Source organism: Aethalodelphis obliquidens, unplaced genomic scaffold (assembly GCF_003676395.1).
Source record: "Aethalodelphis obliquidens isolate GAN/ISIS:26980383/991018 unplaced genomic scaffold, ASM367639v1 scaffold21, whole genome shotgun sequence".
NCBI lineage: Eukaryota > Metazoa > Chordata > Mammalia > Artiodactyla > Delphinidae > Aethalodelphis > Aethalodelphis obliquidens.
Genome location: NW_020837965.1, coordinates 20257661 through 20279619, shown reverse-complemented (window position 1 = coordinate 20279619; position 21959 = coordinate 20257661). Strand labels below are relative to the sequence as shown.

Sequence of the window (21959 nt, the reverse complement as noted above, 5' to 3'; positions counted from 1 at the left end):
AAACTTGATGGAGTAAGTACTCTTCAGCATTCTTTCAAAAGGTCTATTATATCAAATATTCTAGAGTTCACTAGTTGCCTCATTTCCAGATTTTCAGTTTGACCCTACTGACATGCAGTTAAGCAGGTAAGTACTTTTATTCAACCAGTCATGCTACTTTAACTCATTTTTGTTTCATTCTTATTTACATTACTGATAACATGTAAATGAGCTAGTTACAAGGGGATGGCTTCCAGAGAATTTTGTATCATATTGGTATGTTAGGAAAGGAGATTCTATTGATCAATTCTATTATGCCAACTAAGGGATCTTTCTTCTGTTATTCCTTTCCTCTTTAAAATTTTTTTTTATATTTTAGTTTTCATTGAAGTATAGTTGATTTACAATGCTGTGTTAGTTTCAGGTGTACAGCAGAGTGATTCAGTTACATATATAGGTTATTACGAGATATTGAGTCTAGTTCCCTGTTCCTCTTTCAAAATCAGCTTTCATGTAACCACAAAGTTCAGGGGATGCTTTTATTGACACATATGGGGATGGTTGGCGGAGTCAGAAGACTTGGGTTCTGACCGTACCCTCCTGCTCACAGGTGGGCTGCTGAGCAAGTGCCGCAACCTGTCCAAGTCTCAGCTGGACACGTCACACACAAAATGAAGGGGTAAAGGGCGGAGTTCTTAAGTCAACCTGGCACATATCAGAATGTTTTCCTACCCTGTTCCCCCTTAACAATCAAACCACACATTTCATGTTTTTGAACACTGGCGAGAGAATAGTGCAGTGTTGTGATGGGGGAAGGGAATGAATGCTCAGTACCCCAGCAGCTGCTGATTAGCTGTGTGGGATGTGTAATGATTGATTCTGGACCTGGAGAAAAGGTGGGGAGCGTGTCATTGTGGGAAATGAGGTGTGCATTCTCTTCATAGTCATACTGCCGCTTCAAGGATCCTGGGAGCAGGCACAGCTCAGCAGATTGGTGCTTTTGCTAGAAAGGGATGTTCTTCAGCTGGTTTGAACACCGTTATCTATTGCATTTCCCTTCTCTAATTAGTATATAAAAGCTAATGTAGAAAATATGAAAAAGAAAATTACTTATCTTACCACCTAGTGATAGCTACTATATTATTTCATTTTTCCTTCTGTTACATATAAGATTATTTTTCAAGATGTAGTTTTAAATCCCTTTTTTCCTGTAGTATAATTTTCTCCAATTTTAATGGCTGCATAGTTTTCCATCAGGAGGATCTGGCATAACTTAACCACTTTTTAGAGCCTTTTCAATGTTTCATTAGCGAAAATGACATCCTTGTTGTATATCTTCTGCTGAATCATGTCACTATGCTAGATTTCTAGGCTATTACCAGCACAGAAGTTATAAGCTTTGTAAAGGCTTTATTACCACTATTTTCCAGAAAGGTTTCACCAATATATCTTCCAATAGAGTGTAACTATGCCTCTCACTAAATCTTTATTGATATCATTATATTTAAATAAGAGAAACTATTAAATTATTAGGTAAAATGGCTTAACATAGCTAAGCCTATTTTCCTTTCTTGAATTACTGGTCTGGTCGAACATCCTTCAAGTGATTACTGGACATTTGTATATTTTTCTGAGTTGATCATATTATTTGCCCCTTATTCTCATTTTTTTCTTACTGACTTATAAGAGCTACTTATTTGGAGGTTCTTTCTTTTTCTTTTGGAAGTGAAATCAAGGGTTAATTTATCTGGTTAAATTCTTTTACAAATCTAGGTAAAATGAAGGTTTTAATGTCTAGTGGAGGTTTTGATATGTGTAGTTCTATTAATGTCTTCTCTCTCTGTTGCTCTTTCATAGTAATAAAAAGAGCAAATCACTTCACATCGAAATGGAACAATACAGAATTCAAAAATGGAAACGGAATCTCTCGGAATCAAACATTTATCACAAAATGAACGCTTTCAATTTTTAAACATACAATCACTTTTCTTCATACTTAACTCAAAATTAGTAAACAGAATTTTATTCAGACTTTACAAATATCCTTTACATTCAGCCTGAGATTAAGCATGAGAAAGTTCAACCTGAAGTTAGACTTCATTACCCAAACACTTCAGCATCTGAAAATAAAGCTGAGGATGAATGTTCATTTATCAAACATAATTTAAGCATTCCAATAAACTCTGACAATGAAGAGTGACCCAAACCAAACTTTAACTTGCTCTGGTCTATATGATCTTCAGAGCCTAGAAGTACCTATTATATAATAATGATTTTAAAAAGTCTTCAAATGACAAATTATGAAGGTGTGTCCAGATGTGGAATTTTAGTTCAACATTTCTATAGTTGCTGCTTTAGACTAGTATTAAAAAAACAACTCCCCAATCCTTATTATTCAACATGTACTTGAAAACATGTAGCAGCATGGTATAGTTTATTTTTATAAATATTAGTACCTGTAATAAAATATAAAATACAGAGTCTCCATTTTTCAAATATTAAGTCTCTGAATGCTTCATTCATCCTTTGGTTTCAAACCCATACGATGCACTCATATGACATTGCAGATTTCGCATTCAGACAGAACACTGTACATCTGTTGGGGAAGGAGGGGTGCTGTGGGAATACCAAAGCGCTACATCATAGAAAGGAAACGCTGAAGCAAAAATACTTTCTGAATATATACTGTACATTATGTAAACAAACATTCATAATAAGAATCAACACAGGCCAAAATATTGTTTTCTAGGAAATCAGAGTCTTTTTTCTTTTAAATCACACACACTGAAGATGCTTTTTGTTAGGAAAAGAATGGAGCCTGTTCCTATATTTGCTTATGTGCTTAAATATCTTGGAAACAAGTAATTGTTGCATTCATTTGCTAACGGTTTGTCCTCTTACTTGGCTGGCTGTTGCAAACAGGAATACAGTACTATTTCAGTACCTGTTCTTCACGTAATACTAGCTACGTAATATAGAATTAATTCATCTTTATCAGTCCATATTAATAATATAAATAGATTACATGAAGCAGTGAATTTCAAAATTTGTGCAGGAGAAACTAGTTGATAATTTGTTTCCAATAAGGCTAGTAGCAAAATAATTACTACAAAGTCAGTCCAAGCTGGTAGCAAACCCCTGATTTAGCAAGCTGAATCAAAGTTTGAAGTTAGTTTATTTCCTATATTACTGTGCAAATCTAGAATTTCCTATGTAAGAGAGAGTGCTGGCAGCATCAAAGTCCTGCAATAAGAGAATGAAATACTGATTAGGTTTTCAGAATGCCAGAGATACTATATGAAGAAATCTGAATGTCTTAATGATGGTGTCACAGCAATGGCCTCAGGATTTCCTTAATGAATCACAAACTAAGAAAGACAATTCATTAGTCAATAAAGTTCTCAATCAAAAGCCTAAATGTGAAGCAAAAAATCATAAAGACACAAAATCAAAGATGCATTTTCTACTATGACCACCTGGAAGAATTTCAAGCTTTAGGTCAACATTGTGTACCAGCAGCAGCCTCTAACAGGAAAAAACTTAGTCATGACTGTCCATCCCTTTTCAAAGCTTCCAGTCTTTGAAGGAGTGCATTTCCAAATGCTTCCCGGTAGGCAGGGCTAAGTGTATCCAACAAGGAGTAGACTGTTTCATGGTAGGGAGTCTGTAAATGATCATCCACCTGGTCAAAAGCATAACCTACCACCTACAAGAGAAATGCAGTAGTGAATAAATAATCAGATTTCATCTTGGTACAGAAAGCAAAAAACCCCCAAGTTTTTACATGGGTCATTCTCTGACATTATGCGTTTCTCCATCAATAGTTAGAAGACACATATTTTTAATACAACCTGTAATATTTAAGCAATTCGTAACATACAGGAACACCACCAGCAAAATGCTCTCGTTATAATTTTTTTCTCAAAATTTAAAAGGTCTGTTTTATCTACTTTTGATCCTAAAGGAATGTAAAATACAGAAAGAATTTAAAAAGCTATACAAAAATAGTATTTCATTTTCATGGTCTAAAACATACTTCTATTTATTTTGGGTTTTTTTTGGCTGCACCACACGGCATGTGGGATCTTAGTTCCCTGACCAGGGAACGAACCCGTGCCCCCTGCATTGGAAGCATGGAGTCTTAACCACTGGACCGCCAGGGAAGTCCCCATGCTTCTATTTAATTCCACATACATTGAGGGTCTTTTTATAAAGGTACTATAATAAATAATTATACTTATTATTACTACAGTGTTATTAGTCCATATTGTTATAATTTATGTGATTTGGACTTTGTATAAAGAATTCTAAAATTTATTTGAAGTTTTAATTCTGCCTTATAATTAGTTATCTGAAATGCCACTTTCATTACTAATACATTACTTATCTGCTCAACTCTGTGAGATAAAAGGGAATGTTATTCTGTGTGCTTCTCTGTGTGTTTTTTCCCCTTAAACACAGCTAAAGCTTTTTTCTTCAACAGGATTATAAGACCTATATCATGGTTCACCAGCACAGTGTAGGGCAAAATCAACTTAGGTTTTGCTGACTTCATTAAAGCTTGTGAATTCCCCATATGAACCCCACATTTTATGACATCTATTCAAGCCATAGGAGATGCAAGTTTATGCTAGAAACAGAAGCAGAGTTGTTATTGCACCACTTCGGGACCATGCTCTGTCCCAGCACTTTCTACAACATATTACAATTTTGTTTGCCCCTCTCTTATCCCCACTAGACTGTGGTCTACCTGGGGACAGGGATCATGTCTTATTCGCATGGTTTGATTTCTAATTCCTGACACAGGATAGTTACTCAGTAAATGTTAACTGAATCAGACTGAAAAAATAAATACTTGAGTACTTACATGTCAGGTTTTATAACAGATCCAGCTCTTTCTGCAAACTTTATTCACATAACCATCCCCCAAATCCTTTTCAGTTTTTTTTTTTTTAATCTCCAACTTACAGATAAAGAAGTAGGGACTCAGGTTGACTGACTCACCCAAGGTCACTCAAATTCACATGTAAGACTTCTGACTCTCATTAGAACGTTTCCTACCTCACCAGAATTAAACAGTGTCAGACAGAATTAATTTACCTGGGGTCATTTATCTCTACTTTCGATTTGCCTATTTCTATTTAACATCCACTTCTAAAGATTGCAAGTTTTTGGTACAAATTTAGGAAGGGGAGCACAAAGATTAGTTAATTCCGGGACTACTCCCAAAGCCAAGCCTCATCTGTTGGGGAACTAAGGGTAGTGACGATGCTGGCCTTGCAATCGGCTTCAATGTAAGTGATCCTCTATCAAGGGATACACAGAACACACGATCACATACATCTTAGGTAAATTGAATCTAGTGAAATAAAGAGATGTTCATGTGCTTGTTTAATGTACCACATGACATTTTTACTTGCTTAAACCCTGTGCTCTACTTTATGATACTGCGTATCTTTGGGAGAACTATCTATAGAAACAGAAAAGTCAGAGATTTTTGACCAAGACAGAAGGTTATTTATTTATTTTGGCTGTGCCGCACGGCCTGCGGGATCTTAATTCCCTGACCAGGGGTTGAACCTGGGCCCTTGGCAGTGAAAGTAAGGAGTTCTAACCACTGGACCTCCAGGGAATTCCCTCAAGTATGTTGTTTCAATAGAAGAGACATTTATAAGAGGTGGGAAAATATTCAACACAGTGGCTGCAAAACTCATCCAATGCAGAGAATGCATTATTCTGGTAAACATATTTAGCTAGAGATAAGAAATAAGTTAATCTGGGGGGTGATGGTTACAACAAAATAACTCTGCAAATCAAATCTGTTTCTTCTTTTTCAAAAAATCCAATTTTCCCATGTTGGCTGAAAGACTTTAGTATTAATAAAAATTCCTAGGGAAAAAAGCTTTCCTTAAAAAAACTTAGAAGCTACTGAGTGTCAAGTTCTCATCTAACACTCTTTCCCACTCCCTGACTCCCTGCCCTTTTTGATTAAGTGGTAAAGATGTAATTTTTTTTTTTTTTCCTAAAGAGAAAATGACTTACCCTGAGCCCGGCTTCAGTGAGCTCCAGGCAGTATCTATTCCTTTCTCTTGTTTCCACATTGATATAGGCCACATCGTCTGCACAGCGCAGGGTTTTTGAGACAAACATGGTGTTAACAGCAAAGAGAACATCATTTACAACTGCTTCAGCTTCCAGTCTCATGTCTTTCATATCTGTTCCTTCAAAGCCATTAAGCTCTGCATCTTCTTCAAATCCTGACACACTGCTCAGCTCCATGGGATTACAGTCTGTTTCCATTCTGCAAAAATCTGGATATAAAACTGGCTTATAGAAAGACACTCCACATACTAATGTTTGATTAAAAGCAGTTATGCCTTACAACTGCTACTTATTGGAAAACATTAATGAGTTAACAACTTTTAGGGAAAATATTGCCTAAAACCATTTTCAGTAGTTTTTCACAGCAAAATTACAGATACCTATAGATTAAAAAACCCCCCAAAAACAAAAAACTCTTGTTCTCCACTTCTCCTCAAAAGGTTAATCCCCATATTGGTACGAATTCAGAATATCAGTTTTTAGCTATTTCAAACAATGCCAATGTAAAACTCCTAGTACCTACTTCTTTTTAAATGTATTATTATTTTTCTAGGATAGATATTTAGAACTGGAATTGCTGAGTCAAAGTATATACTCATTTTAACTTTTAATAGATACTGCTGAGTCACCCTTCAAAAAAGGCTGTACTGACTGATACTTCACCAACAGAATATGAAGGACTGTGCTCTTTTTCACCACACCCTTTCCAACCCTTTTTAACATTTGCCAGCTTGAGAGGCAAAGAATGATGTCTCATTGTTTGAATATGTATATCCTTGATTAAACAACCTTTGGGTATTTATAGGATATTTTTAGTTCTAAGATCATACAGCTATTAAAAAAAACAAATAAAAATGAACTAAGTAGTCTGAAATCAAAGTTTAAGTCTTTACCTACTAAGGTACACCCTCAATAGTTCCTTTTATGACTTCTCAATTTGGGGTTTTGCCTAAGAAGCAATCTTCCCCATTCCACGATTACATTTTAAAATGCTCTAAATTATCTTTTGAATTCTCATTCTCTATATTTAACTCTTTGATCCGTCTGGAATTTATTCTGTGTAGCTTTATTTTCCAAGTGGATAGCCTATTGTCCCAACACCACTTACTGAATAACTCTTTTTACTATTTACTTGAACTGGCTCACATATTATACACTGAAAAATATTATTTCTTGTGCTAACTTGACCCAATATTACCGCCAGTCTGCTATGTAGTTCTTGCTTCTCTTCTGTGACTGGGGGAGCAGTTTTGTTAAAAATTCTAAATGTATGGATGAGAAAAGTTAATAAATGTGAGATTGCTTTGGAATGTAAAAACAGCTTTTCAAAATAAGATATACTTTCTTTTTACCTGTAGGCTTTAAAAGTAAATTAAGATTTCATTTCTCTGATATGGATTAAGCACTCACTGTCCTAAATGCAGGACGACTGTTCAACTTGTTATGAACATTTATTTGTACTGTTTGTCTATTACCTTACAAATTCCATCCCTTTTTCTAAAGTTACCAACTTGTGCCCTATCTGTGTGATGTTCAAAATCCTTTAAATTAGTGGTCCTCAATTGTGGCCAAAAACCCCACCTGAGAAACTGAATCAAAACCTCTGGGAGATTTTTCTGGGTATTTTTTTCAGAGTTTCTGGGTGATTCTACTGTACAGCCAATGATCTGAATTATTAGCAAAAATCTTAAGGTGCTAGAGTTCCTATAGCTGCAAGTCATTTGCACATTATAAAAGTCAAAACTATTTGCTAAAGGCAACTTATGATAAACTATGTAAAGCTCTTTCAAAAAACTACATAGAAAACTGGTACAAATAATATAATCCTCCAATCCTATTTCAACTAATGATACGTTTTAAGGGTCCTTTATCTTGTCTCCCACAGCACTTCATAGGATTAGTCACTCACTACTAACAATACAAGTTAATTATAAATTTATCAATTATTGCTGGAGGAATTTGTCAGGTAACTGAAATCTAATATTGACTTAGTATATATGAAAGTGAAAATATTTGATTTTCTAAAAATGTCTACCTTCTCTAGAAATAATCATTATATTCCTTAATATTACACTTGGTTTTATGTATAAGAAATGAGACCATTTTATTTTTTTACAAAGTCAGTTCTGAAGATTTTGAAATGTGACTGTCTACCATAAATCTCTTAACATCCTGAATGGCAAACATCTTTATTTTGCTCAAGTAATCAAGTACCTTAACTACAGATGACAGAAATAGTAACTGTTACATGAAAAAGATGTTTATATGAGAAAGCTTTTAAAGAAAGAGCCTAATTCATTGCAACTAGGACCATAGTGATATGATAAGCCAAAGAATCCAATACTAGAATATAAGACCTCACAGGTCAGTAAAGCAGGTCATCAAACTGTGGGTAGTAGTTAGCACCAAGGGGCAAAAAAAGAGAAAGACCCCTTTCCTGAGACTGTGAACTTTCAGGAGATTTTTCTCTGAAATGCTTTTGAATGATGCATTAAATAGCAGACACATCCAGAACCTCTGATGATACATAAGAATTGACAGATTTTAGTACTGAAGCATTACACAGGTTAACATCTTAAGCTACCAGTACTTTAAGGTATTATTACAATTACCTTTTGTTGGTATGACAAGCTCTTGATTATTTATCAATACCCCTTCCCCTTCCTAACAGCAGCCAGATTTTCCAAGAGGAATCATAATACCTCCCCTTCCCCTATTTTTTTTTTTAAGTTTTTGGCTGCACCCCGCGGCATGTGGGATCTTAGTTCCCCAACCAGGGACTGAACCCACGCCTCCTGCATTGGAAGGAAGAGTCTTAACCACTGGACTGCCGGGGAAGTCCCCCCTTCCCCTATTGAGTAAAGTAACCAAGCAATTTGCATGAGATTGACCCCAATCCCAACTGAAGACTGTCCTGAACTTATCAATACACTGAATTCTTCCTAGTCATTTTATTTTTAAAATTTATTTATTCATTTATTTATGTTTTGCTGCGTCAGGTTTTAGTTGCAGCACCCGTGGTCTTCATTGAGGCATGCGGGATCTTTTGTTGCAGCACGGGCTTCTCTCTAGTTGTGGCATGCGGGTTTTCTCTAGTTGTGACGCACAGGCTCCAGGGCACATGGGCTCTGTAGTTGTGGTATACGGGGTCCAGAGTGCGTGCACTCTGTAGTTTACGGCACACAGGCTCTCTCATTGAGGCACGCAAGCTCAGTAGTTGTGGCATGCGGGCTTAGTTGCCCCATGGCATGTGAGATCTCAGTTCCCTGACCAAGGATCAAACCCATGTCCCCAGCACTGGAAGGCGGATTCTTTACCACTGGACCACCAGGGAAGTCCCTTTTCTTTAATGCAGAATAGTTTACAGCACACACTTTAATGCAGAATAGTTTACAGCACACAGCCCCGGCTGTCCCTGGTAGGGAAACTCAAGGGAAAGATGAGGGAAACTCAAGGATGATGCTGACAATGGGAAAACAGAGCCAAGAGATTCACAGAGAAATGAAGCCCGAGCCCTGACAGCTGCCCAACCTTTGCACTTTTCAGTTATTGCAGCCAATAAATTCATTATTTTACTGGCAACTGAAAGCATACTGAATTAGGAGTTACCTAAAATAAAAAGCACTCATTAATCTCGCTCTTCAACAGCTTTACACAAGAGGTTTAAAAAAAACGGAACCATGATGATATTTTTGTGTCTGTCATGTAGAAAGTGCTTAATAAAAGCTTTGTAGACTGAGTATCAACATGTGTTTTAGTTTCCTATTGCTGCTGTAACAAATTACCACAAACTTAGTGGCTTAAAATAACATGAATTAATTTTCTTACAATTCTGGACGTGAGAAATCTAAAACCAAGGCGTTAGCAAGGCTGCATTCCTTTTGGAGCCTTCAGGGGAGAATCTGTTTCCTTGCCTCTCTAGCTTCTGGAAGCCTCCCGCATTCCTTGGCTCATGGTCCCTTCTCCCTCCACCTTCAAACACATCACTCCAATCTCTGGTTCTGTGGTCACATTATCTCCTTTTTCTGACTCCTGGCACCCGCACTCTTTTATAAGGACCTTTGTGATTGATTATATTGGACCCACTTGAACATTCTAGGATAATTTCCCCATCCAAGGCCCTTAACTTGAACAAACCTGCAAAGTTCCTTTTGCCATATAAGGTACTGATAATACATTCACAGTTTCTGGGGATTAGGACATGGACATCTTTGGGGGGGGGGTCATTATTCTGCCTACCAGTATCCATATCCTATCAGCAGGGAAAGGAGTATAAAGGTAGTCAAAGAGACTTCATTTTCTGACTTTCCTTTTTGGAACAGTCATAGTTTACTTTTAAAAGGAGGTCCAGCGTACTTGTCAAGCTCACTGCCTTCTTTGGAAAGGTTTCTTAGTTACAGCTTTCATGATTTGTATTCTGTAACTCCAGCACCGTGATACAGCGAAATGAACTGGATTTGGGTGTTATAATTAAAGTCACCATTTCGAGGCTGGCAAGGGGTTTATGAATTGTCTTGAATCAAGAGCTCTGTCCAACTACCCGATTCTGGATGGTGACTGGTTCATCCAATCAGATCCTCTTTTGAGGAGTATGAACACAGAGCCAAAAAACATGAATTCAGTGTGTGATGAAAGGAGCTACAGAAGCAAAGCAGGGAGCAACTGGGTAGCCTTACCAATGGGGCACTAGAGAAGTGGTTTCTATACTTTGATTATTCATCCCAATAACCAAAAATATTTTGAGCAGATACCTCATCATATGTATATTTATTTACATATCACAATTAGCGTATCAAAACACATAAATATGAATTTAAAGAGAAGGTAAACTATGAAATATAAGCTTATTTTCTTCTTACTTCTCAATGGATTATCTTGTGTACCCAACTGTAGAAGCCTGCACCATTGAGGATGGGGACATATACGTCCATGGTGGTGAAGGGACAACTGCTAAAATTACTAATGAAACATTAGAGATGTTGTCAGGTTACCAGAATGGTTGACTCATCAATGTGATTCCTGTAAAAATCCCTGGATTCTTCTGTAGGCTAAACAACTTATCATTGTATGAGAAATTCTAGACCAGTAGAACTCTGTGCAATGATGGAAATGTTCTTTATCTATGCTGTCCAATACAGTGGCTACTAGGCACACGTAGCTATTAAGCACTTGAAGTTTCGCTAGAGCGACTGAAGAACTGAACTTCAAATTTTATTTAATTTTCATTCATTTAAATTTAAAAAGCTAGTGGCTACTGTATCACATAGCACAGGACTAGACCTTTGTGAATACTTGTGGATAATATAATGAACTGAGTTTATATTACTGTTGAAAACAATCAAGATATAAAGGTACTAAATTCAGCTTATTTTATATGAGTACCAAGATTTGGCAATAGGTATGTTAGAAAATCTATTTTGAATCTTAGCTAACCTATGGAGGGAAATTAACCGTCAGTGTTTCATTGGTAAAAATCAATGAATTACTTCATTTTTTTATCTTTTCAATTTAGACTCTAAGTTTACTTATCTAGCACTTTCCTAAGCATTAGAATACTAATTAAGTATGTTTACTGGTAGTTTACAGCCTAATTTGAGAAATAAGACAGGCACATGAAATACGTACACAAATATTAATGCCACGCACATGAATCATAACACAAAAAATGTATAATTAGAGAAAACAAAATGTCTTGGTCCTACTACAATCTTACCACTCAACTTGTATAAACTTGGGCTGGCCATGTAACCTCATTGGTTTTCTCATTTACAGAATAAGGGGGAATGAATGGGAAATTCTTTACTGTTCTTGAGAGCTCTGACATTCCATGATTTATGACATAATTGTTAAGTTACTATGGGGCTTGACTCATGGAACAGGTCAGTCAAAATTGGGCTTGAATGAGCACAGATGAAAAGTTATGGATAAGCAGAGAAGACTTGAGAGTTGTGAAGGATTCTTCAGAGGGAACAATGCATAAACAAGGCCCAGGGTGTGGCAGGAATTGTAAGGAAACTGGACTAGGTAGTCTACTACAAGGAAAATGCTAAGAGAATAACAGATAGGAATGGCCCAATGTGACAAGGTGCTAATACCTAGACAACAGAATTTGATTTTGGTACAACAGGCTGTTTTAAGCTCTTGAGAATGGGAAGAGCAATGTCTTTATATTTAAAGTAGGTTCCTTGTAGGCAGTATATAGTTTGGTCCTGCTTTTTCATCCAATCCGATAATCTCTACCTTTTAATTGGAGTGTTTAGACCATTTACGTTTAATATGATTACTATGATTATTGATATGATTACTATGATTGATGTGGTTACTATCTTGCTGTTTGTTTTCTATTTGTCCCATCTGTACTTTATTCCCTTTTCCTTATTTTTCTGGCTACTTTTGGACGGACCACTTTTTAGGATTCTTTTTTTACATCCTTTGGTGGTTTATTGACTCTTTGTTGAACGTTTTTGGTGGTTGCTTTAGAGTTTATAATATACATCTTTAATTTATCACACCTTCAAGTGTTCTTATACCACTTCATGAATAATATAAGAACTTTACAAGAGTATATTATACAGTCTTTGTGCTATTTTTGTCATACATTTTACTTCTACATATGTTAGAAACTTCATGTTATTTTTGTTTCATTATTATTGTTTTTAACAGTGTTTTTTTGTTTGTTTTTTGGCTACACGTCATGGCTTGTGGGATCTCAGTTCCCTGACCAGGGATTGAACCCAGGCTACAGCAGTGAAAGCCTGGAATTGTAACCACTAGGCCACCAGGGAATTTCCATTATTTTTGCTTTAAATAGCCAGTTACTTTTCAAAGAGACTTAGGTAGTAAGAAAAATGCATTTTATATTTAACCATATGGTTACTATTTCTGATGCGCCTCATTTCTTTGTGTTGATCTACATCTATAATCTGTATAATTTTTCTTCTGCCTGATGATTTCCTTAAACATTTCCTGTAGTGTAGGTCTGCTGTTGATGAATTCTTTCAGCTTTTCTATGTCTGAACAAGTCTTCCTATCACTTTCATTTTTTTTTTTTATAAACTTATTTTATTTATTTATTTTTGGCTGCACTGGGTCTTTGTTGCTGTGCACAGGCTTTCCCTAGTGGCGGCAAGCAGGGGCTACTCTTCATTGCAGTACACAGGCTTCCCATTGCAGTGGCTTCTCTTGTTGCAGAGCACAGGCTCTAGGTGCATGGGCTTCAGTAGTTGTAGCACGCAGGCTCAGAAGTTGTGGCTCATGGGCTCTAGAGCGCAGGCTCAGCAGTTGTGGCACATGGGCTTAGCTGCTCCACGGCACGTGGGATCTTCCTGGACCAGGGCTCAAACCCGTGTCCCCTGCATTGGCAGGCAGATTCTTAACCACTGTGCCACCAGGAAAGCCTCACTTTCATTTTTAAAAGATATTTTTGCTGGGTATAGAATCCTAGGCTGACTTTTTTTCTTTCAAGAAAAAAATGTTTCCTTCAAGCAAAAAATCAAAGATGTTTCTCTACCGCCATCTTATTCGCAGTTTCCCGTGAGAAATGTGATGTCACTGTTATCTTTGTTCCTCTTGGTGTAGTTTTTCTTCATGTTTCTTTTGCTTGGGGTTCATTGAGCCTCTTCCATCTGTGGGTTCATAGATCTTAGCATATTTGGAAAAACTTTGGCCATTATTTCTTCTAACATTTATTTGTCTCTCCTCTCTCTGGAGAGTCCAATTTCATGAATATTAGTCCAAGTGAAGTTGTCCTACCCCTATGCTCATTTTTTCACTCTTTTCCTGTGTTTCACTTTGAATAGTTTCTATTGCTATTTAAAGTTCTTTTCTAATCTTTTCTTTGCTGTATCTAATCTCTTATACTTGGATTCTTCTTTAAAAAACATATTTTTATGTATCTACTTCATTTGCTCAATCTTTTCTCTAATTCTTTTAAACATATGGAATAATTATAATAAATGTTTTAATGTCACTGTTATTTCTGGGTTAGTTTCAATTGACAGATTTTTCTAATCGTTATGGGTTGCATACTGCTTCTTTGTATGCCTGATATTTTATGATTGGATGCCAGACTGTGTGGATTTTACCTTGCATGGTGCTTGATATTTTTATATTCCTATAAATATTACTGAGTATTGCCCTGGGATGTAGTTAACTGGGAAAAGCTTGATACTTTCAGGTCTTGCTTTTAGGCTTTTTAAGGCAGTATCAAAACTCATTTAGTCTCTGGTTAATTTTTTTCCCAACTACAGAGGCAAAACCTTTCTGAGCACTCTACCAGATGGCCTATGAATTATGAGATTTTTCATTCTGGGTGAGAGGAACTGGAACTATCACTGGTCCTGTCTGAGCTCTGAAAATTCCTCTAATTCTTTTGGGTAGTCTCTTCCCCAGCCCTGGGGAGTTTCCTCACAACTATGTGTTGATCAGTATTCAGCTGCAGACGGGAGGGGGATCCTCTGTATTTATCCACGGCTCTAAGAAGCTCCCCTCCTTCTAGTACTCTGTCCTAGCTGCCTTGGCCTTCCTGGAATCCTAGCTTTTTATCCTCAATTCAGGTAGACTGCCAGTTCTACCTGGGTTTCTCCTCCCAAGGCCATGCCTAGAAATTCTCTCCAGGCAATAATCTGGGGCAACAGTTTGCATCTTGTCTGTCAGGGATCACTGTCCTTCACTGCCTAATGTCCAAAGTCTTAAAACCATTGTTTCATGTATTGTTGCCCACTTTTTTTGTTGTTTCAGGTGGAAGGTTAAATCTAGTCCCTGTTACTCTATCTTAGCCAGGAGTGGAAAGCTTATTAACCAGTTTTCAGCTAATTTTGGAATCTTATTTCATCAGTTTTTCTTTCATTGATTTTGGTCTCTCCTATATTATTTTGAATCAACTTCACCATCTTGTTGGTTCTTTCATTAATGAGTTAAAAACATTTTTGACACATGCTTACTATATGTTTGTATAAGACTCACTTTTCTACTTAAAAAATTAAATTTTGACACTACTTTCAGACTTTTAATCCTTCCAAATTCAGTTTGGACACATCTGTTTCAGGATTCTGTATCTGATCTCAAGGTAGAGTTAATCACTATATCCTCCTTCCTTAGAATTTGTTTTGATACTTCTGTACTTATCATACCTCAGTGCAAATGAAGGTCTGTGGTGTCCATATCACCAGCACAGTGTCTGGCATAAAGCAGGTCTTCACTGAATACTTTCTGAGCGAATAAACCAAAGAAAAATTACTAATTTTCTGCTTCTCAAGCTGTAGTACTCAGCTCTGTGACATGGGGCATACAAAGCTACAGGATAAACATGATAGACACTCCTGGAAAATACACATCACTGCTAGAGTAACAATATTATGAAGTATGATGCAAAATTATGTACAACTTTAAAGCAAATGGCAGCCTCAAGCCATGTCCTCTTTAGGTTATGTTTCCCCACCCCTAGGGTTTCCTTTGCCTCTGACTGAAATATATGAGTGAAAAATAAGTAAGAGAAGGACTGCTTTAACTCAAGGAATTAACTAAAAAAGCTGAAAATTCCAGGCACTGGGTCTGGGGGTATAAAGTTAATAGGCAGAGGTTGCAGCTGGTGGAAGAGTGGAATGTTAGTACTGGGTTGGACCTTCTCTAAGTCTTTATAGCTCTTCCCACTTCGGTTATAATAATGCTCTTTATTAAAAGTTAAGGTAATTATTGATAGCTCTTACTTCTGTTGGTATAATTTGGGGGCTGTGTTAGTGTTTTTGGAGGATTCATGAAACTGGTTATCAAGATATTGATTACTAAGTCCTTCATTCTCTATTTCTTAATTTTTTATATTCTAATTTTCTATGGCAGAAAAATGTATTATGTTTGTAATAAGACAAAAAACTTTAAAAAATGTGATGTATTAGAAAGTATGAGGTGTAGGAAGCAGACACATCTTTCTTCTTAGAGAAGCCAGACTACTTAGTGTTTTGTTTTTTGGCTGCGTTGGGTCTTCGCTGCTGTGTGCGGGCTTTCTCTAGTTGTGGCGAGCGGGGGCTACTCTTTGTTGTGGTGCACGGGCTTCTTGTTGCAGTGGCTTCTCTTGTTGTGGAGAATGGGCTCTAGGCGCACGGGCTTCAGTAGTTGCGGTGCATGGGCTCAGTAGTTGCAGCACGTGGGCTCTAGGGTGCATGGGCTTCAATAGTTGTGGCACGTAGGCTCAGCAGTTGTGGCTTGTGGGCTCTACAGTGCAGGATCAGTAGTTGTGTCACAAGGGCTTTGTCGCTCCTCAGTATGTGGAATCTTCCCAGACTAGGGATCGAACCCGTGTCCCCTGCACTGGCAGGCAGATTCTTAACCACTGCACCACCAGGGAAGTCCTAAGACAGTTAAAGTAACTGGCAGCTTCAGTTTCAAATGAAATGAGAGCTTTGAATTTATCTGAATTTCAAACTACTGTTTTGAAAGTAAAGATGAATAAAGTTGATTCGCAACATTTAGAATTCAGGCAAAGCTAAAGCTAGTTTAAACTTTATTTTCTGTAACACATAACATTTAATGTTTTCAATAGCTCTGAGATGCTTATTTTGAAATTAAAAATTTTAAATCAGAATCATTTGCAGCATTACAGACATACATTATTTGTAATTCAAATAAAAAGGGCTTATCTTTCCATTTGTACACTGGTTTATAAAATTACTCTGCACCCCACTTTCAACAAAGACACACATACACAACCTAGTAATAACAAATCAAGCCACCAGAATTGTATTGTGCTTCAGCTGATTAAAGAGGTGAAGAAATATATAATGTTCATTTGAGAAGTCTTTTTTTTTAAAGATTTAATTGGCTTTATTAGGCAGTTCATGAATCGGGCAGAATCCCATCTGGCAACTAGAGCGGTACTCCTGGAGAAGTCTTTTAAACTGTAAAAAATAGGCAAGAACACTACAACCCTGTAAACAACCTTTCCTTTGAAACCAGAAATAGTAAATGAGATTCCAAGACTAAAAAATTGAATGCTTAAGAACTAAAACCAAAATAACTCCAGGAATTAGTTTTTTGTTTCTATATAACCCACTAGGTTATATAGAGGATTTGGTATTATATTTAATATAAGGTACATTCTAACCAACATAAATCAATATCTAAAGAGATATGAAATAGAAAACCTCTTTGTTTTCCATTTAAACTCTAAATTGGCTCTCTACCAGACTCTGAGCAATATTCTGTTGCCAGCACCTTCAAAAATTGGAATACCTTATGGTTGCTTTTAGTTATTCTGGTAGATTGCATCACCTTGCAAAAAGTTTCCAAATGATTCCTTATAACATCATCCATAAATTATTTAGGAACCGCTCTTACTTCATCTGTTGGTATAATTTTTGGACTGTGTTAGTGGTCTGGGGAGAATTCATGAAACTAGTTATCAAGATATTGTTCACTGAATTCTTTATTCTCTACTTCTTAATTTAGTAGACTTTGTTTTGTTTCATCACAAATTTACAGCATTAAAGAGCTAGCAGAAGACTAGATTTGTCCTTGATGACAAAAGAACAGGCATAGAAAGACATACACGACTGTCTGCATGTCTACAGCATGGCAAAAGAACAGAGCCAGAATGACTTCAAGAGCAGTATACAGAGGTCAAATTTACATTTTGAAAGAAAGTTAGATTTTTCAGTTGCCATTACAACAGTCAGCTGAGGGTTAGAATATAATATCTTAATGATGATTACAGCTGACCCTTGAACAACATAGGTTTGAACTGCACAGGTCCACTTACGCATAGATTTTTTTCAATAGTAAATACTACAGTATTACACTATCCATGTTGATTGAATTGGCGGATGTGGAACTGCGTATATACAGGGCTGACTACAAGTTACACGTGGATTTTCAGTTTTGGGGGGGTTGGCGTCCTTAACCCCAGCGTTGTTCAAGGGTCAACTGTACTTTTATTTATATCATACATCACAGTCTGGAAAATCCTCTCAACATGAATAAGAAGTCGCCATATGGTGTGATGGTTAAAGGGCTCTTTTGAACAGACTGATCGGGGCTAGAGTCTCAGTTCTGCCACTTACTCTGCGACTTGAGGCAAGATATCTTAATCCCTCTAGTCACATGTTCCGCCGCCCTAAAATGAAGCCAACAAGAGCATCTACCTTAAAGGGATCCCAAGAGAACTAAATGAGTGAATATATGGAAAACGCTTAGCATGGTGCTGGACACGCAATAAGCTCAAGAAATATTATCTGTTAATTGTTAAAAATAGAGTATTTAAATATCTTTAAAGAAGAAAGAGTAAACTCTGACCTAAGCCCTTTGACTCCAAGTTCCGTGCCCTTTACAGTATGTGGAGTGGCTGCAGCTGCGGCCTTCCACGGCTCTGAGAAGCATGAGACGCAGGAACACTATTATCTTATTCCTGTTACCTCAGGCACAAGTCTTAGAAGGACAAAAACATCTCAGCTTTTTTTTTCTTTCACATGTTAACGTGGATTTCTTTCATGGATGATTTTTTGACATGACCCATTCAGCCTCTGGTGTATAGCCTCTAACCTGTCATTTCAAATCTTTTCTAGAATTTTTTGGAAGTTGACAATGTTTGGTTGGTAATTACCTTCATCGTCCTCCCTTAATTAATGTTAGCTGTTAACATTTTGTGATAGTACTTTGTCTTTGATAAAACACAAAACACTGTTAGGATGAGTCTGTACTCTATTTGAGCTAGAGGTATAATAATGACAGATCCCAAACCTTAACAATTTATGCTGAATTTCTCCTACAAAGCATAAAACGTACCCGGCAACACACTTAAGACTGTGAAGGGAGCATGTTTGTTTTTACAAAATCTTCTAATTTTTATTTCCCTTTTCTGATATTTGAAATTTCACACATTCTACGGACAGTCTGAATGTAATTCTGTATTCCAAAAGCAATCACTTACTTAACATTTCAACCTGAAAAGAAGTCAACTGTACTCATTCATCAAAAGTCTGGTTCAAACCTCCCAAGGTCTAGTCTAACTCCCTGCCAGATTGGATCCCAGTTTCATACCACTTTGTTTACACTCCTTTTATGGTAAGCATTATAATTATTCATAAACATGACTTATTATCTTTCAAATATATCCAGAATCCAACTGCTTTTTCCCATCTTCACTTCTATCACTCTAGTCCAAGCCACTGTCATCTCTGCCTGTATTACTGCAATATCTTTCTAACTGGTCTTGCTTTTTCTCCTTTGGTCCTCTCCCCTCCACAAGTCTATTCCCAACATAGCAGTTAGCATTGATCCTGTAAACATTTTGGCCAGATTATGGCACTACTTTCCTCAAACCCATTCACCGACTGAATAAAAAGGCAAAGTCCTTATAGTGGCCTACAAGGCCCTTATATGACCCCCCCCCCCCCAAACCCCCAGCTTCTCCTCTTTCCTTCACTCCCTCCTGAGGTTCCTTGTACTTGCTAAGCACGCTCTTGCCATGGGCCTTGCGTTCTGCTGTTCCCCCTGCCTAGAAAACTCTTGCAGGTATTCACTTGCCTTGCTCCCCAGCTTTCCCTAAGTCTCTGATAAAATGTCACCTATTAAACAAGAGAGGCCTTCCTTTATCCCCTATATAAAAGTGGCAAGGGCTTCCCTGGTGGCGCAGTGGTTGAGAGTCCGCCTGCTGATGCAGGGGACATGGGTTTGTGCCCCGGTCCGGGAGGATCCCACATGCCGCGGAGCGACTGGGCCCGTGAGCCATGGCCGCTGAGCCTGCGCGTCCGGAGCCTGTGCTCCGCAACGGGAGAGGCCGCAACAGTGAGTGGCCCGCGAACAAAAAAAAAAAAAAAAAAAAAAAAAAAAAAAAAAGTGGCAAATCTCTCTGCTCTCCATTCCCTTTATATTACTTTATTTTTTTCTACAGCACTTATCACCACATGGCATATGACATGTTTGATTACTGTTTGTTTCCCCTCCCTTCAATAAAATGTAAGCACTCCATGAGGGCAGGGACTTAATCTGGTCACTGCTGTATCCCCAGTACCTAGAACAATCCCTGGCACATAGCAGGCAATCAGTAAATATTTACTGAATAAAGGAGTGACCCCTTCACTATAGAACATAAGCTCCTTGAATGCCTCTTTACCTTTTTCACATCACCAACTGTGGAGACTTTCATTCAAAGGACCCTTAACAAACATTTAAACATGCATGAAGAGCAAGGGAACTGAAGTTACCAAGAATGCTTGGGACAAGTCTACAAAGAATGAGGGGTAGCAACAATCCCAGCACCTACGTACAGTGGAAAGCACCCTGGTTCCAAAATGAAAAGGTGGAAAGGGGAACCAGAGCTTTCTCCATTTGCCAACACTTGTGGGCTGTGTTAGTATTTCTAAGGCACTGGTGAAAGTTATCAGCATACAAACAAAATCTTCTTAACCCGGTCGTCTTAATTCACGATTTTTTTTTCTTTCGACAGTTTCATTTATTAACTCACCATGAACCTTTTTACCCACAGATAGGATAAATCAACAGTGTTGGCAAATTTAAAATCATTTACTAAATCTTACTGAACGGGGCCTTGAGGCAAACATCCCCACTTTTAAGCTCTCTTCTAATGAGGTGACAGACTCAATTATTTGGTAGAAATACCAAATAATTTAAGCAAAACCGGACGGCTAATAAAATTTACAACTTTAATTAAACTTTCTACACTCCGAATACTAGAACTGCTTAGTGACAAACTCCACAAGACTTTCCAGTAAGCTTATTACAGTTTGTTTCGTCTGACAGGTTACAAGACAAACACCCAGTCTGCTTGAGTTTTAAAAGGGTATTTCCTTTGCTTCCCCGGCATAACCAAGAAAGACAGGAGTCCAACTGGTAAAGCGAAAGTCGGGTTTAATTCACTATTCTTGATTAAACTGGATGTATCGGGACTCCGCTGGTTCCCGACGTATATCGTTTAAGTTTCCTAACAATATTTGGAGATAAGATATTACTAATGTGCTCACAGTTGGCGAAGACTCCGAGAGGTCAGCGGCCGCTTCGAGGGGGCTCGGCTAATGAGCGCCAGGGGCGGGATTCTAACCCAGGACACTTGGCTTCCGGGCCACGAAACAGCGGCACGCAGGCCTTCTCGGGGGTGGACCAAGTTAAGGGCCGGCTCCGCCTCTGCAGGAGTTGCCTCCTAAAAGGCAGAAACACGGCTGCGCAGATTCCCAGAACCGCACAAGTACTTTGCCCAGGTTTCCGCGGGGTCGGAAGGTTCTGGTATCGATCAGAGAGAGCAGTTCTGCCTAGAAAGCTCAAGCGTCTTGGTCGCTGGCGCAGCACACGCAGGATAAATAAAGCAGTTTGGAAACTGCAAGCCTCTGGACAGACAGCGAAGCTGAAGCTCCGGAAAACAATACCTGAATGAGGCGGGCGACGAATAACTTGCTGACTATGGGCACCGGCCAATACGGGGGATGGGCGTGGGGGGGGAGAGGGATGCTCGAGAGGGACTGCAGCCCTCCCCGTAGAGCCGGCGGCGTCCGAGCGCCCGTTTCCGGGGTCGGGGTCTAAGCTGCCTGGGACGGCCCAGGCCGGATCCGCCCCCAACCCCACCCCCTCTCAGCCCGGGAACCGGGCCGCTTCTGCCGTCGCCCCTCACGGCCCGGCCTGCAGAGCCACGTCCGGCTCAGAGGACCCCCAGCTCGCCCTCGAACCCCCCTCGACCCCCGGCCGGCCTCGTGCCGCCGGCCCCGCGACTGCTCACCTGCGCACGCCCCGCGTTCTCCTCTCATTCCCTCCCCAGGCCTCTGGAAGCGACCCGCGGCGCCACCCCATCTCCTCCCCGCCCTCGCCCCGCCCCCTCGGAGCCGGAACTGCCCCCTTCCGGGTCCTTTTCCCCGCCTCCTTCGGCCTCCTGTGTGGCG

The 21959-nt window shown here is 38.6% G+C and overlaps 1 protein-coding gene and 1 non-coding gene across 3 annotated transcripts; both read right to left on the bottom strand.

Moving 5' to 3' along the window:
- Positions 1-1902: 1902 nt before the first annotated feature.
- GSKIP (GSK3B interacting protein) lies at positions 1903-21881 on the bottom strand. 2 transcript variants are annotated; one of them, XM_027120495.1, is made up of 3 exons: positions 21800-21881; positions 6022-6290; positions 1903-3685 (listed from the first exon to the last, which is right to left on the bottom strand). In XM_027120495.1, exons 1-3 carry the CDS (start codon positions 21825-21827, stop codon positions 3524-3526), a joined length of 459 nt encoding a protein of 152 aa, XP_026976296.1. In that variant the 5' UTR covers positions 21828-21881; the 3' UTR covers positions 1903-3523. The 2 variants fall into 2 exon arrangements, with proteins under 2 accessions (XP_026976296.1, XP_026976297.1); XM_027120496.1 differs by lacking the exon at positions 21800-21881 and adding an exon at positions 21453-21613.
- On the bottom strand, positions 20815-20941 carry LOC113627845 (small nucleolar RNA SNORA27). The gene has a single exon (XR_003435761.1). It is a non-coding gene; the product is annotated as a small nucleolar RNA SNORA27 (small nucleolar RNA).
- Positions 21882-21959: the final 78 nt, after the last annotated feature.